The sequence below is a fragment of the Gavialis gangeticus genome, unplaced genomic scaffold (assembly GCF_001723915.1).
Source record: "Gavialis gangeticus isolate Ggan-Ray unplaced genomic scaffold, GavGan_comp1, whole genome shotgun sequence".
NCBI classification, from domain to species: Eukaryota; Metazoa; Chordata; order Crocodylia; family Gavialidae; genus Gavialis; species Gavialis gangeticus.
This window is the reverse complement of record NW_017728993.1, coordinates 28,052,141-28,070,182: the sequence shown is the minus strand read 5'-3', so window position 1 is coordinate 28,070,182 and position 18,042 is coordinate 28,052,141. Positions and strand designations below refer to the sequence as shown.

The 18,042-nt window shown below is 40.8% G+C and overlaps 1 protein-coding gene across 1 annotated transcript in view; it reads right to left on the bottom strand.

The window, feature by feature from the left end:
* Positions 1-18,042, bottom strand: part of MSH4 (mutS homolog 4) — a gene marked incomplete at its 5' end in the record, with an annotated part of 59,979 nt that overhangs the window by 40,295 nt on the left and 1,642 nt on the right. The window contains 9 exons of the mRNA XM_019501466.1: positions 2,264-2,392; positions 3,664-3,782; positions 3,975-4,175; positions 7,201-7,325; positions 8,831-8,934; positions 9,232-9,368; positions 12,618-12,787; positions 13,310-13,374; positions 13,777-13,851. Of these exons, the coding sequence (XP_019357011.1) occupies positions 2,264-2,392; positions 3,664-3,782; positions 3,975-4,175; positions 7,201-7,325; positions 8,831-8,934; positions 9,232-9,368; positions 12,618-12,787; positions 13,310-13,374; positions 13,777-13,851 (1,125 nt within the window). The remainder of the gene's footprint in view (positions 1-2,263; positions 2,393-3,663; positions 3,783-3,974; positions 4,176-7,200; positions 7,326-8,830; positions 8,935-9,231; positions 9,369-12,617; positions 12,788-13,309; positions 13,375-13,776; positions 13,852-18,042) is intronic.

Genomic DNA, 18,042 nt, shown 5'->3' with positions numbered 1-18,042 from the left:
AAACAAAACACAAGCCCCTGGGCTATAACATAACTTCAAACTTTCCGTCTAAAATCTCACTGATGCCCCAGGGTTGCTCCACCCCTTACCCATCTCTGGAACTGCTCGTATAGTTCAGACTTCCTTTTACTCACTCCGGCAGGGCTCCTTCCCCTTTTGGCTGCCAGCAGGGAACTGCCTGCCTGAACTCAGTCCTGGGGTTTAAATGGGAGCCAGGCCATGCCCCTTCTGGTCAGCTGATAGCTAGCAGGTGTGGGTCACTGGTTCCCTCCAGTTGCCTTAGCAACCAGCACCTGAGTGCTTATTCTGGCTCTACAAGTAGCAGGCACCTTAGTGCTCTGCTACAGGGCACTTGAAATGTTTTGGAAGTTTTGAAACATTTCAAGTTTCAAAGCCATACTTGCTTGGCTTCAGCACTGGTCCCAGTCGGCAGCCTGCTATCATCCTGCACACAGATCCAGGAGCCCACACCCCCAGGAGGAGTCTGACACAGCCCCAGAGCCCTCCCAGGTGGGTGGGCCCCCAGATTTGTGTGTGGGATGACAGGAGGTTGCCGCTGCTGCCTGGAACTGGTGCTGGGCACAGCCAGCACCCAGAAGATAGCTGCTGCTACTGGCCCCAGGCAGCAAGAGCAGCCTCCTGTCATCCCACACACAAATCTGCAGGTCTGCATCCCTGGGAGGGCTGTGGGGCTGTGCTAGACTCCTCCTGTGGGTATGGGCCTTTGCATCTGCACAAAGGATGACAGGAGCCTGCTGCTGCCACCTGGGACCAGCACTGGGCGCAGCCTGCGCCCAGCACCAGGAACATTCCTGCTGCAACTGGCCTCAGGCAGCAGTGGCAGGTTCCTGTTATCCCACATGCAGATCTGGGGGCCAGCACCCCCAGGTCTGCACGTGGGATGACAGGAGGCTGCCCCTGATCGCCATCATCCCGCACGCAGATCCAGGAGCCCACACCCTCAGGAGGAATCTGGCAACTGTTTGAGGTGCAGTTTTCCAGAAACCTTTGCACCTATCTCCTTGACACTTGGCAGGCATCATGCCTGCAGATGGGGCTACCATCCCTCCAATTTTTATATACATTAGGCAAGAAATGAAAAAGTTACAGGCATTTTCATGATTCCACATTATAGCCTATGGCGAAACACTGAAGCGGCAAAACAGTTTTGATGAAATGGAACGGTGCTTTGAAACTAAATGAAACAAAACCAAACACTGTCCCTTCTAAATGGCGAGATGGAAGTCTCAATGCAATGGTGCTGTTCTGCTCAGCCCTAATATACATATATATATATCTACTTTGATTATTTTATAAAGTGCAAATTATGTATGCCTTCTCCATATATAAATTTAGCCACTAGTGAAAATCCACTGATTCTTATAAAATTCGATCAAAATTTCTGCCAACGTTCCAAGGTTATATACTGTCCTTAGATTAGAGTAATGCGAAATATCTGATCATTTCAAACCTAACTGCATAAATACTCAAAAATAATCCCTAGAGATGGACTTTGTGTCTTTGCTTGAAAAAGTCTGACAGTGCACTATGATCTCAGAACTAGTACATCAGTGAAATTCCTCTCCTCTTCCCTCATCAAAAAGCCTGTTAAGTTTCTCTCAACAAGCCACTAAAATGAAGCATTTAAAATCAGTCAAGTGCAGAATAATCTTGATTTTGGAATCAGACAGCTGGGAAGGTTCCCTCTGGAGATGTTAAGTATATAAAATTTTAATCTCCAAGCAAAACTGAAGGGGTCAGTTACTTTGGTTCCCAACTGCAATACCAAACTGAAAGATATATTTCATGAACTTGATTCTGCAGATTTGTTATAGCTCTAATTGTTAAACAACTGTATTAGGGATACTGTGGTTGGCTTCATTAATAAGAACAAGATATAGTCAGATTACAATGATAAAAGCCAAGGCTGAAGCTTTTCTGAAGCTTTCCAAGATGAAGGAGATAGATGGAACCAAATCTTAATAGAAATATGCTTCTGGGATAATCCAGGGGTTGGAACAAGGAGATAAGGATAGGACAAGTACCAGAAGTGATAGGAAGTATAGCACTTTCTTATCTATTAATCCATCTCTTATCTATCCATTGATCCTGATAAATTTATCAGGATCACCTAGATCATAAATATCCACATGACAAAGTCTAGGATAAGAGACAAAATATTCATATTTAGTATACTGTTAAGACTGTAACACAAAATAATTACACATTTTAGATGCAAATTATTTAAAAATGTAAAATATACCTTCAAACTCAATAGATATTCACAGACTGCATAACAAATACCAATACCTTCTTCAGTACTGGTACCTCTGCCAAGTTCATCGATTATAATCAGTGATCTGTCATTAGCATTTTGGATGATATAGGCTATCTAGAAAAAAAAGAATATTTTGTATCAGCTCTGTTAGTAAATTGCTAATTCCCCAACTCTTAATATGCATACATTGTTTTATTTCACCTGAAATATAACTCTTAGCATAGATTCATAGATGCTAGGGTCGGAAGGGACCTCAACATATCATTGAATCCGACCCCCGGCCCTAGACGGGAAAGAGTGCTGGGGTCAAATGACCCCAGCCAGATGCCTATCCAGCCTTCTTTTAAAGACCCCCAAGGTAAGGGAGAGAGCCACCTCCCTTGGAAGCCCATTTGAAATTCTGGCCACCCTTACCATGAAGAAGTTCTTCCTAATGTCCAGCCTAAATTTGCGCTCTGTCAGTTTGTGACCATTGTTCCTTGTTACCCCAAGAGGTGCCCTGGTGAACAGAGCATGTCCGATTCTTTGTTTCCCTCCCTCTAATGAAAAATTTCCACCACTAGAAAATCATTCTGGGGGAGGGAGCAGTACAAGCATTTAGCCTGCAGCTGCCTCCTCTCCCCTGGTCCTTGTGTCTTTCTGAGACCAGGGTGATGCTGGTCAGGGGAAAATGTGGGCGGCAGCAGGTGCTCCAGTCCTCCCATTCCTGGGAACAAAGTGAGTAGCTCCTTCTCACAACAGAGACTACTTCGAGGAGCAGTCAGGGAGCAAGGAATGGCTGCTCATCCACTCAGCTCCTAATGCTTCCATAAGATATTCTTGCTGCCCCCATCTGGTACTGGGAGCCAGCTTAGGCTCTGCCTCCCCACGCCCAATTCCTGGTCCCCAAGCTTTGCTACCAAGTTCTACATTAAAAATATAACTTTTTGGCCTCTGTCTTTTTATCCCTATATTGGACTGAAATTCTAAGGGAGGGAGGGTGGAGACAGGCAGACATGGCATTCAAAACCTAAGGGCTGGGAACTTGGCTGGGGCTAGCAAGAATAGAGGGGCAGTGTATAAGCATTCACTCTTACAATAGAATGTAAGGGAGATTTTCCAGGTTAAGTCCTCAAAGATCTTCTCCTGGAAGAGGCATGTTTCTCCTGGGAGAAATTCAGTGAATCTGGGTTTGACCCACAAAGTCCTAAATAATCTGAATGTACACTCCATAACAAAGGGAAGATAGATATGAAATGTGAGGGGAGATTTACTGCATTTTTATTATATATAAACAACCTGCTTCTGTGGAAATGAAATATATAATTATTAGCCAATACAACCTGCAGCTGGCTAAATGTGAATTAGGCCCTGATACACAAGACACCTAAGCTTAGTACCTATACCTCTTTCATTTCCTTCATGAATGTTGATGCATTTGTTTCTATATCATCATCCATACCAATTCTAGTAAAAATTTGTTCAGCAATTCTGAAAGAAGAATAGTCTGCTGGAACATAAGAACCTACAAAATAAAGAGTATAAGATACTTTATATTATGATCAGTAGCAATCTTATTGATAAAAACATCCTTATTTAATATTGATATAAAATGCTATCTTCTTTTCAGAAATGCATTTTACTGCTCATAATTAAAAGAATATCAAGAAAAATAATACAAATAGCATGAAAGAGTACTTATCAAACTACTGCTCACCAATCTGTGCCATAATTTGACATAGTGCAATCTGTTTTAGGTAAGTTGATTTTCCACTCATATTTGGTCCTGTAATAATGACAAAATTGCTTCCCTCTGTGAGATATGTATTGTTAGGAATGGGTTTTTCCAGAGATATCTTTTCAAGAATAGGATGCCATCCCTGCTTGATTGCTAAGGTATCAGTGAATTCTGGGCGAACTAAACGAAAGGAAAAATGATAAGATATACATTAAGCATTGAACATACAGTATTTGCTTACATCTAAGTTGACCCTGACTTTAAGATGACCCGCTAATAATTAGATTCTACACATGGAAACTTTATAAATTTGTTATAATTTTCCAGGTATAGAATCTAATTATCACATGGCTGTCTTGAATTCATCCCCCTTCCACTGCTACAGCAGTGCTTTGTCCTCTGTCCTTTGTCATTCCGCAACTTCTTCCCTGTGCAGTCTTCCTGACCCCTGCCACCAGCACCTCCTTACCCCCAGCTCCCCACAGTGCCTCCCCTCCACACTTACTTACAGAAACTGCTTGGGTTCTATTCCCTCCTGGAGCATAGCACGTGGAAGCTCAAACCCTGCCAGGCCATGCAGCGGTGTTGGCATTGATTGAATAGGCAAAGGACACAGTTTTATTGTGCTTGGTGCCAGGAGGGAATCCAGCCCAAGCTGAAGCTGAGCTGTGCCTGACAATAAGAGGGAGGAAAGGGACAGAGGGGGTCAGAAGCTGCAGAGGACAAGCAGACAAGGCTGTAGGAGGTCTGATTCTGGCTCTGACCTGGGCTTGTAGTCAGACTCAGAGCCACAACAGCTGCCTGCCACAGCCCCCACCCTGTCGACTTTGTATAAAAATCTAAGATGAGTGGGTTTTTTTCTCCCATTCTGACTGGGGGAAAAACCCGCATCTTAAGATTTGAGTAAATGTGGTGTGCGTGTGTGTGGGCTTCCATCAATTATGAAAAAAATGTTCAAATAAGTGTCACTCTTACAGAAGAAAGCAGAGCTCCATGGACTTGATTCTGTTACTTCTACTTTTGTTAAAAATTATCTTACCACATGTGTAGTTCAGTAGTCAGTGGGACTATTCACAAGGAAGGTACTATTCAATATGAGTAAGGATGGCAGAAGGAGGATATTTCCATGTAAAAGACCTGGCTTATAGCTATCAAATCAGTAAGACAGCGCACTTGGGAAAACTAATGGACTGTTTTCCAGTGGAGATTGTGTCTTATATACAAGTCTTCATGATTTATTACAAAAAAGTAAAATGCTGTCCAAACTCAAACTAATATTCAATGACTGCATTCAGCAACAAGTGACATAAGACATGAGTAATAAAGGAAAGAAAAATATGAGAAATGAGACTATAAAAGTAACTCATACACTAAAATGAAACTCTGTTTTAGCTTTATAGATGACTCAAGTATGAAAAGATAAAATACAAGTGTCATGAACTAAATCTGATACTATTATAAAGGAATATACAATATAAACACAGGGAACAAGGGAATAGCCTTCCCTACATTTTTATTAATATTTGCTGTCTATAAAGATCTGGGGAGTCTATCTACTTGCAACATTTCTGTTTGCTGTTGAGATTTTCTGTGTGCATTTCTGATGAATTACCAAGTTCCAAATTCAAAATAGAATTTTTGCCCTCTTTATCTTTTTATCATTATCTTGGATTGAAATTCTAAGGTGTGTTGGCACAGGATCAACAAATGAAAGTCAATACCTTTGATGACTTTCCATTTAAATGGACCACCCTTGGACAAAGAGGTGGACAACAGAAGGGGATAACAAGTTTTTCAGGTGTGCACTCCAGAGAACAGTTAACTAAGCTTATTAGAAAATTTTAATAATTTAAAAGGGCAGATTAGAGAGCTATCTGATAAAGGCGATTGGAAGAAACAGTATTACATAAGGCAATTAGGGAGAGAGAGAGCAAAACAGATCAGGCTTATACTACAGTTTTGATGGTGTAACTATATAGGTGAGGTGAAAGACAAAAAAGCCATCCCCGGACCCATATGTCAAAAAAGCTTCAAAGCCATCCCTGGACCCATATGTCTAATCCTGCAAAACCTCTGGTAAGAAGCAAGAAGGGTGTTTTCGTCAGTTTAGCTAATGACTGAGGAGATGATGCACCAAACGCTGGCACATGCTGCTTTCTCTGAGGAAGCTCTTCTAATTTGGCTATGATGGCAAACATAACAAGCCCAGAGAGTGTCTGAGGTGGGGAGCTTGAATAGGAAATCCTGGTCACTTGTTTTCCCTGGATAGCAGTGACACATGGGGCAGCATCAGTGGGCTGGGCTACCAGCAGCAAAGGCTGGGCCAGCAATGCAGTGGCTGCTGTTTTTGCATTTCTCCCCAATCTGCAACTCAGGACCTGGGACTGCTGACCTAGTTGCCCACCCTTGGCTATGCTACTAGGAAAAGCAGATGGAAACAGGTTATTCCATGTTCCAGAAAAGAAACCATATGCAGGATTTGAAATGGGAGGAGGAATCCTGGATCAGAGGTCTTTGAGGAAGTGGTGGCAATCATTTCTATTCTGTTCAGACTTGTCATTACTTCTTGTGCCCGTTAAACCATGACTAGCTTTTGAAACCCTTGCAACTATGTAAAGGATTTCAAAACAGTAACTATGCATCTGTTTTGCCATTACACATCTCTGAAAAGGTGACCTGTAAACCCCAAGTGCCCACAAAGCTGGAGTTTTGGGGTAACTGGTGGCCCATAAATGTTTAAGTTGCTGCCTGCCAGGTTTGTTAGTGCAGCTGCCAGAGCTACTGTGTTGGTGCAGCTTCAGAACCCACAGGGTGAATGCTGTTGCTACTTAGCCCCCCAATCCCTTTCCCATCACCAAATTTGGAATCTTTGGTCACTGTTGGTGACTAAAATTGGTGGCAAGGAAAAAGAGGGGGCATGAAGTAGTAGTGTTCATCCCCTAGGTTTTAAAACTCATGTTTATCATTAGTTGGGGGATTTGATGGGCAAGTTCCATTTTGGTGAAGGGACAGTAGTCAGATAGTCCATCCCAAGCAAAGTGCGTCAGAGAGGCTGGAGCAGGAGATACTGACTGGAGTCTACTTTTACCCAAGGAACCTAAAAGTAAAAGTCCCAGAAGTCAGAATCCAAACACAGCAGCCTGGTGACTGGTCAACTAGGCCGTGTTCACCAGGGCTTTGCAGAATAACTAAGAAGGAAACTTACCATAGTCAGAAATAGTGCAGGTGTGGGCAAATGACAGCAGCATGTCCAGCATGGATACAGTGTCAGAAAGTTTGTACAGACAATGAATATGTTCATAGATCTCGCTTAGTAGTTTACACACTATTCTGTAAGCAGATGGTTATTATTCAGTTCTGGTATATTAAATTTAATTGCCTTACATATTTTACAGAAATAATGCAATTATTAGCTTAAACTGTTAACATGGTATTTAATAGCATGACAGACACTTTCCAAATGAAAACCAGAAATATGGGCAAGTCTGTGAATTTCTGAATAACATATTAAATGGAGGAAGGAGGGAAATTATCAACCTCTAGGCTAATTCTGTTATCAGATTGTGGCTATAACTCCCACTGGCTTGCAAGAGAGCTGTTTCTGCAGAGCTCGTTCTCTAAAATACAGCTTAGGAATCAATAGTATTTTATTATTCTCCAGAGTATGACTTTTCCATTCCCTGAGTTCATGGTTCAGGATAAATTCCAAGGAAAGGAACGGCCAAAATGGGCCATTTATTGTCTGTGCTAGCTTTACAAAATTGATAAATTTGCTGCATCTTTTTATGTTAATAATACCCCTAGAAAATGTTTAATATTTGTGATGAATAATAGGGCTGTGTGAAGCTTCGGTTGCTGATTCGATTTGGAGGAGATTCGGCCCGATTCAGCAGCTGAATCTCCAAATCTGAATCGAATCAGGAGACCCATTAATCTCTCCAAATCAAATTAGAAGCCTCCAATTCAATTTGGAGAGATTTGATGATTCTGTCATAGACACAGCTTTACATGTTTTTTCTACATACCTCAAGATACTAGGCGGCCCATGAACGCTGAGATGGTGGGGCGGATGGAGTGCCCCATGGGAGTGTGGGGGGGTCCCCAGCATGCTCAAAAGCAGACGAGGAAGTGGACCATAACATGCGAGGGACCCCTGCATGCCTCCTCTCTTGGTGACTGGTTCTTCTTGGGTCTGGGGGGGCGGAACCTGGGCCCCCCCCCCCACAACTGATTGCTCAACCAGCATGGGGTCCCCTGTATGCTCGGTGGTGAACCTGGAAGTGGACCAGAAGTACTTCCAGTCCATTTCCAGGTCCACTGCCAAGCACACGGAAGGCCTGCCTGAGCTCCTGTGGGATGCTCCATCTGCCCCACCATCTCAGCATTCACGAGCTGTGCCTGGTATCTCAAGGTATGTAAAAAAACATATAAAGCTGTGTCTATGTCCAAATCGCTGATTCGCTGAATCAGAATTGAATCTTCAGATTTGGCCAAATTGAATTGGGACAGCGATCCAAATCAGCAAATCGAATCACTGTCCTCCAAATTGGGCCAAATCTGAATCTGAATCGAATATGGCCCACTTTGCACATCCCTAATGAATAACTTCCTTTTATGTATAAAACTTAATACATTTCAATCATGAGTTAATATAATTTGGCCTTTTAATTTTCTCTCTCATGATGTGTACTTGTACCCTCTCTGTACAATGTTAGACTACTCTTATAAATGACCATAATTTAACAAGCAAAACTGGTTAGAAAACTTTGTAATTACTTGTTAATGTGACAGAAATCAAGTTACCATAAATATTACAATGTTTGAAACAATCTTACAAGTAGGTCATGTGATAAATTTCTCTCAAAGACTCCTGGCACCTTTCATTCATTTTAATCACATCTGCTGAAGTAAAGCTATATGTATTTTTTATTTTAGTAATCTGTAGAGAAATGCCAAATAATCACAATTAACAATGATTTCCAAAAAGCATAAAACATAATTACTTCACTGCAGTTTCCCTAAATCAGCATGAAAAAAAGAAAAGAAAATGACATTATCAGAATGATGATACACCTTTAGAGCATTGCATATTATCTGACAATTGAATATTATGATACATACAGAAATAATACACCATATAAAAGAACAAAATCAAATAAATTCTAACCTAATTTACTTTCATTTAACTTCACTGGTCATTAATTTCATGACAAAGCATCTTTAGAAGAATATGTACCTTTGTGAATTCTGAAGGAAGCTGACCATTGGATAAAACTGCAGAGTCTGCATTCATCTGGATAAAAAATCCACGAGAAGAACTGAAACTCGTCTTCAAAGGGAGGTTATATTTTTCTGCAAGCTGTGTTATCATTCCTATTGCAATATGAGGGGGAAAAACAGCTATAACTGAAACACTTTGTAATGTATTATAAAACTTGTAATAGCTAAACACTGAAGTCCAGTAAATCAGAATGCTTTGTTGGGACCTTGGAAGGAATATTGTGTGGAGTTGAAAGAATTCAGATAACCATTTAAATAAGAGCTCTGACAGCACAGAACCAGTGGATACAAACTATCAGAAGAGAACTCTGGTATTCTTTTAAAAAGATTATTAATGTTATAATAATGTCTGAGAGATATCAAGGTTGGCTTTTCCCTCCACTAGGAAGAAAAATTTCCCTTAAAAATTAAGTTCAGATGGGTCCACTGTTCAGCTAGTGATGTACTGTCCTGTGTTCTCAACAAGGATCTTAGATCTGGTATGCTCAGTCTTTTCCTACTTGCGACTCTAAAACAGTCCAGAAGTGCAGCAAATATGGGGAAAAGTTAGGGATGGAAATTACACACAAACCAATACAAATGATTGGAAACTAGTTCAAATCTGCAACACAGGACAAGTTCAATGCACATAAACTGCTTTCAAAGTGGCCAAAACCAGTTTAAGATAAACCTGGATGAATATCATATCAGACTTAACTGACTTAGGTTAAATCAGTTTATTGAACTTCTGCCACAGATCCCCCTCCAGATTCAAGTTAAATCAGTCCCAAAGCATCCCAGGATGCTTTGAACCTCCCTCACAAACCCTCCCCTTGCAGGGTGGGCAGGCTAGCTTTAGCCCATGCCATCTCCTCCAGCAGAGCAGGGAGGCATGCTCTAGTGCACAGGTAGACAAAATATGGCCCGCAGGCCAGATCTGGCCCACCAGGCCATTCTATCTGGCCTGCGGGGCCCCTAAAAAATTTAGAAAATGAATATTTATCTGCCCATGGCTGCCTGTCAAAGATGACAGGAGGCAGCGGCAGTAGGACCAGGGGGAGCCGGTGGCAGGACTAAGCAGCCACAACAGCAAGGTCAGCCCATCACCACCCTGCCCCACCCACTCGGAAGCCTTTGTCTAGCAAAGGCTTCTGGCCTGGGACCCTGGGGCTGTTCCCACCTCCCTGAGCCAGAGGGAAATTCAGATAAGAAGGAGGGGAGGAGGCAGGGAAGGACCACGGGCAATCACCCCAGTCCTCAGGGCCAGGCCAGGCAAGCTGCTGCAGTCCTGGCACTGTACCTGGGAACCATTTGCTGCTGGAGCAGCTGGTGGGTGGAGCTGGGGGGAAGGAGAAAATGGCTGCAGAAGGCAGGGGGAAGGGGCAGCGAGAGGGCATGTGGAGCACAGTAACTGCTGGGCAGGAGTGTGGGGCCTGTGCCAGTACACCAGCACAGGCCCCATGGGGCTCCCACATAGCTGTCATTGCACTCCATGTGTCCATTCGCTGCCACTCCCCCACCACCTGCCTCAATCATTTCCCTGCTTTCTTGCCCACAGCTGCCGCCGCTCTGGCACCACATGGTTCCAGGCTGCAGTGCTGGGCTGCAGGACTCAGCAGGAACTGGTCCAGCCCCTACTATTCTCGGCTTGCTCCATGCAGTACCAGCTGGTCCAGTCCAGTTCTTGCTGCATTCTGCAGTCTCGGCCATGCATCTAGGACAGGGGGCGGGCGGGTTGGAGGGGGAACAAGGAAGCAGCTTGAGAAGGGCAGCAGTGGCAGACAGGAGGGGGAAGTGGTGGCAAGCAGGAGCACAGGGCCCGCATGCCCCAGTGCCAGGAATGGCAGAAGCATGGAGCCCAGGCTTGGAGGAACACTGGTAGGGGCTCTCTCTGCTGCAGGGGGAGCTGTGGGCAGGCTGTGGGCAAACATTTCCCCTCCATGCATGCCAAAGCTCTTCTCAGCCACCCTCCCCCCACACACTCACAGACCCCCACAAAACCCATGCCTACTCACACCTCACACATCCACACACACCCACATGCTCCTCCACCCAACAGATACACATGTAAATCAGGACATTAAAAAAAATGAGATTAATGAATGTTGTAGTACTTTTGATTTTTAGAATATAATTTGGTATTTTTCTGGTTCCAAGTTGGCAAACCCCCTTGCTGAAGAGTACTTTGGTGGGGCGGGGGGGGGACTTCTGGTGGCAAAGGTCAGGGGTTATGGGGCAGGACTTCTGGTCCCAAGATAGTGACATGGGGCAGGGCTGTCATGGGGCAGGGCTACCCTTGTGGCCCTCGATGGCTTGCCAAAACTCAGGTAGCAGTCTTCCAGCTGAAATAATTGCCTGCCTCTGCTCTAGTGCCCCCTGGCTTCTGGCCTGGGTCACTGTAGAAATGTGGCTGCATTTCTGGAATTAAAAATGAATGTCTGTTCACTTGCTCATCATTTCAATCTATGCATCTTTTACTAACCTACAAAGACTGAATTGTTTCAGCTTTGGGCTTTTTGACTGTCTGTACTTAGCCTAGGTATTCAAAAGGAGGGCTGTAGTGAAAGTAGACTGAAGAACCTATAAAGAGGAATGACATCTCCTATCCATGTACTTTTCTTTGGATTTCAGAACTAAGGAAATTATGGAAAAATGAGGGGAAAAAACTAAATACTTAGGCTGTTCACTCTGTGGTATAGAAAGTGTAAGATAAAACGCTAACATGAACCTCAAGATAATGGAAAGTATATTATTAGTTCTTAAATTTGGATCTTCAATTCAACACTCTTGCTAGCTAAAGTGTTAATCCATCTTATGATACCATTTGTTAACTGTCTACTCAGAAAAATTACAGAAGCCGTTCCAGGAGAAAAAAATACTCTTCACTTTTGACTGAGTCATGTTCACAAAAGAATAGAAGCATTTTTCCAAAATGTCTATTGTTCACTTTAGCTTAAACAAGATTAAGATGCAACTCATAAACAAAACAAAAACTGGTTAAAATATAAAGAACTGAGTACCTATCATTTTATATGTAATAACTTTATATTGACAATTGCAATTCTTTAAAATAATACTGTTTGAATACTTTTGACCAAATTTAGATCTGGCACATGTGGGTACCAAACTCAGTATTTATATGCATAGATTAAAATATGATTAACATCATGGTATTTTTGGCATACTAATTGCCAATTTCTACATTCTATTTTTCTAATCAAGGACACAATTTACATCAACATTGTTTGTCTTTTCCACATTAGAACATCAGCATAATACATTTTTACAAAATGTTATAGTTCTATGTAGCAGATAAAATGTATTTTGGAGTTTCAGTATATAAAAATATAAGTATAGAGATACCTGCTATATCATCCACTATCTCTGTGTATGTTCTACGAGCTATATCAAGGAATTCATTGATGTTTGGTCTTACAGCATAGCACTTCTGGGTCCTCATATTCAAGCATCCTTTTGTGTATCTGGTATCATCATTAATGACTGTCTTAATTTTTTCAAGTATGATTCCAAACCTGCACCGTGAATGACATCATTTATGGATTTAGCTATGCAATATTAAACAACAACATTATCGCCCAGAAATTACAAATAACTGAAGGCAGTACATGTTGGTAGCTTAAAATAAATATTAAAAACCGAATATATATTTTAAAATCTCAGAGGAACATATGGACAAAGTGAAATATGAGTGAAATGTGCTATTATCTGAAGACAGATAGACATAACAATATGCAATTATTACTGGTGAGTCTGAGAAACTGAAATATTTTTAAACTGATTTTCATTCAGAGTACTTGACTGTTTTAAGAACTTGTTTACCATTCATTCACCCAATTATTAAAGCCAACTTTGTTTTTATCTTGAATTTTTACTGTATCAGTTGAAAAGCTGAACTTCTAAAAACTTTACCAACTGCTTTTAAGAAGAACATAAAACAGGAGCTAAAACTACAAATATTTAAAGATGAAATCCTATAGCCAGCCTAAGGAGACAGTTGGATATAAAATCCATGAAAAAAAATATCATCATAGTACCGTTTATCTTCCAGAGAACTGTAGTATGCTTTTAGCAAAGGTGTCTTGCAGCTTCGTAAGGCAGCCTATTCAAAATGAAAATATAGTATAGTTACAGATTTAAATGTATAACCGTTTTCACAGTTTGTAAGGTATTTAGATTCACTTAGCCTTATTTGAGGTTAGGATTATATGAAACGAGCTCAAAAGGTCAGCAGGAATACATTTAAATTAACTATTTCTTATACAGTCAAGAATTCAGTAACATTATTAATTTAATTTGTAAAGTATCAGATTCAACAATATTTAAAAAAGATTAATATAAAAATAAATTTAGAGGTACAGTACTCCTCTTATTTTTCGAGGATGTTACTGCAGTAACAACATACAGTTCCATGAAAGGTAAAGTAAATATAATACACTAAATTGTGCAAAAATGAAGATCAACAGAAGGTTTGTATTTTATATGGATATAGTAACAGTATCACCTTTAGAGGATCCACAAGCTCTAGGGTATGCTTCAGGTAGATTAAATTAGTTATTTTTGATTCAGCTGCTTGAACCTGTTGAAAAAAATATTATCAATATAAAAGGAATATACTTTAAAATAGCATGTTTCAAAACTATCATGAACTTTAAACACATTCTAAATGTGTCGTTTCATAAATCACTGAATATATGAAAAAACTCCTACCTGATTCTAGAAACAGGCTTTGAAACATTTGTAAACTTTCTATGTAACTATATTTTAAAAATACTTATTGTAAATGAGACATCTTACTTTTTGAGAAAACGAACAGTTACTTACACCATTGTAACTGTGGATCTTTGAGATATATTGTCCATATTAATTCCACTTCTTAATTTCCCAAGATTACTTGTATCATGCCTTACCATAATCTATGTTGACAGCTTCTGAGTGGGACAGTTTGCCTTTCATCCTGTCAGCAAATGCTAAAAACAATCTAGGAGATACGTAAGTCTCTATGACTGTTGTAAAGCAGGGACATGGATCTCAACCTCCAGTACATGGAGTACTGAAGAACGGCAGGCTGTATCCTCTAAGAGGGCATATAACCCACCAATTTTAGAAAATTATGACTTAGTGAACCTGAAACTGCTTGATGAGGTTGAGAATGGTAAGAAATCTATCCCGTGGTAGGTGATCCTTCATCATTGTATAGTCCAGAAGTACCCCTTTAAACTTTAGAGTCTGAGTGGATCTTGCTTTGATGATTCTGAGGTCCCCGAAGTATCAACATGTCCTAAATGATTCAGATTGACTCATGTCTATTGAGACTGAAATCCTGGATCAGCTACTCATTGAGAAATGTATAGACTTGGACTCCCCAACTCAAAAGGAAGCCCATCACTATTACCGGATACTTGATGAACACGTTCAGGGCTCTGTAAAGATCAAAGGGAAGCACTATGTACTGGGTAAGGAGATTTTCCCACAATATACATGTCTTGCAAGTTAAGAGTCATGAAACAGTCTAAAGAACCTAGAATAGGAATTACAGATGCTAACATTACAATCTTTAATTTGAATTGATGGATGAATTTTTGAGCTACCAAAGGTCTAGAATGAGGTGTCATCCCTTTTTCTTTGTGAAAAGAGACACCCCACTTTGCATTTTCACAGGCAACTCTTTCACAGCTCTGAGCTGCAGGAGTCAACAATATATCTTGTGAAAAGTTAGGGAGGTTAGGAAGGGATTTGAACTTAAGGTTAGGGAACTGAATAGAGTACATCTTGTCCATATTTGGGACTTCATGGTCTCATGTGGTTGGGTTTCACATGCACTAAAATGAAAATAAATGGTTTTCCCAAAGAGGTGGGGCAAGAATCTTTTTGATCTGTGAGGCTTCTGAGCATGCAATCAGATCTGCTGAAAAGAACTGGTGGAGAACTTGCAGAAAAAGAGGAAGAGTCAGAGGATATCCTCCTTCCAGAACTTGTCCCAGCAACTTTTGTGGCTCCGACAATCTCTTTTATATGCAGGTAACAAACAACACAGTTGTTTTGCTGGTGCCACTAAGACTTGGACTACCTGTTCTCTTGGGAACCAGGTCCAATGCTTCACTATATTTGTAGTCATATTTCAAGTCATTCTACCCAAACGGTTGAGGGCAGTTTGCAGCAAGGTTCAGAAAGCCAGGTGCTCCTTCTGGCTCAATGATTTACATTGCTCCCTCTGTTCATGTGAGTAATCTCAATGATTTGAGACATGCAGTCCCAATTAAAGGCCTCATATTTGACAGGGGTACTTGATACTTTACAACCTGTGTTTGCAAATTGACACGTACAATTACTACTAACATGGCTGAGTTTCTAAAATTCTTATCTCTGGGGTTGCCTTCAGCAGTCCCTGCTATTTCTACCTCTCCTGGATTATAGGAATGATTAAGAAGCCTCATGTTATATATAATAATACAACACTATAAATATAAAATATTCAAATATGCAAAGCCCTTGGAGGGGACCCAGTAATGGCCATCCACTTCCTTGGAAGTGGGATCACTGAAGCAATCATTCATTCAGTGCACTTATTTCACATGGAACATGAAGCAGTGGAGTGAGCTCCAAAACTATTTCACTAGGTTCTTTTTAATTCATTACATTAAAGAGCACTGTTTGTGTCACACCAACAAAGTCCAAGCTGGCCTTGTTTTCTTTTCTCAGCTGGTCTCCATTCCAGTGCTTGTTATGATAGATTGGATGGTTTTTAATTTATGCAAATGCTATACAGTTTATGCCTGTGCTTGTTACCCGGTAACAACATTCTTATACTTCCTCTAATATCTGTGTGCCAAGTTGTATTACTACTGGCTCTTGCGGGTTATGAGCAGGGATCCTGGTTTTCTCTGATTTAAAAAAAATCCTAATTGACCTCATTTGATGCCAACGTGGTTCAAAATTAAATAGGCATCAGGCAGGGTGGTGCATGATCTCTACTAAGTTTTGCAATTGTTATTAACTGGAGCTTGAAATGCAGTGGCTCAGTGAAGGTCTTTGCCAATAACATTGCAATGCTAGCAGGCAACACCTGCAGTATGTAATAGATGACAAGCAGCTTCCAAAGGCAAGCAGAAAAGGTGGGCTTGAAAAACACAAGGACAAAACTTGTGTCTGCTCATAACCAGTGATCCTGGTTTTCTCTGACTTAAACCCCCTCCCCCCCAATTTTCAGTTAAAAAAAGTAACCCCAAATCCACATTTTTTCATGATTAAAATGAAACACCATTTATATATATTATAAAAACGTGTATAATATATATAAATGGTGCTTCATTTAAATAATAGAAAAATGTGGACTTGGGATTATTTTTTTTAAACTGGAAATTGGGATTTTTTTTTTATTAGGGAAAACCAGGATCCCTGGGTATGAGCAGACACGAGTTTGTCTTCTTTGGGTTTTTCAAGCCCACCTTTTCTGCTTGCCTTGAAAGCTACTTCTCATCTCTTACATACTGCTGGTGTTGCCTGCTAGCATTGCAATGTCATCAGCGAAGACCTTTACTATGCCACTGCATTTCAAGCTCCAGTTAATAACAATTGCAAAACTTAGTAGAGATCGTGCACTACCCTGCCTGATGCCGATTTAATTTTGAACCACATTGACATCATACTTTTAAGTTCAATGCAATATTCTGAGCCATCATCCAGAGCTTTAGTCCTGCCTAACTGCAAACTTAAGTTCTGATGGTGAAGATGTCAGAAGAAGAACCACTAACACTAGGAGACACAGAACATTACCAGTGTGTGGATGCCATTTGCACTAAAGACTACTCCTTTTGGTGGCACCCCTTCTTCAAGGTTAAAGGTGAAACAATATATTCCTGGGCTGGGGGTCAAATGAGGTTCTGTTTGTAGATCTTCCATAAAGGCTGTTTTTGGTATTGCCTATCAGTGATAAACTCTTCTGCTCACCCCAATGGGTTCCTAAATGGTGGCCATATGTTGAATGGGTCTGGCATCTGACAGTACTGGATATTAAATCTGCTTGGGTCTACAGATGAAGAATTGAACTTCAGGTCACCATGACATCCTTGATGTTTGCAGTTTCTCTCTCTTCCAAGAATTTGATTTAGGATTCAATCTGTAAGAATAATTGGGCTCTAAAGGCCAGAACTGGAGCATGGTTAAAAGAACTAGATCAAAGAAATGGGTGTTTAATGTGGGACCTATAGAATATGTATGAAATCTAATAATGTCAATTAGTTATTTTGTCACTGCCTAGGTGAGTTGGTCTGGGAAATCATCAAATCTGTTTTTGTGTATTATTTTAAATATGTCCATGTTGCCCAGGATGTTACATGGGTATGCTCGTGTATTACTCTCTGTATAACTCTAACTATATAAACACATTTCTTGGCTGAAATTATTCATTTTTTATTAATAAAATATGCTCCTACAGGTATATACTTTCATCTTCTGGATGAGGAGGTATATGTATAAATCACTGTATCTTGTGTTATGTTTGTATCTATAACACTATGTTCCATCCTTTCCTAAGATGCAACCTTTTTTCTTACAATATATTGCTACTTTGTAGATATATGTTTACATGTTTCATACTCTGTTAAGATTTCATAGACTTCTAGGGCCGGAAGAGACCTATTAGATTTCATGGATATCATAATGCATGTCCACGAGGGGCCAGCAGGGGAAATTATGCTTAGGGGCAACCAACACTGGTTCATTAGAGGCAGGTCCTGTCAGACCAACCTGGTGGCCTTCTATGACCAGG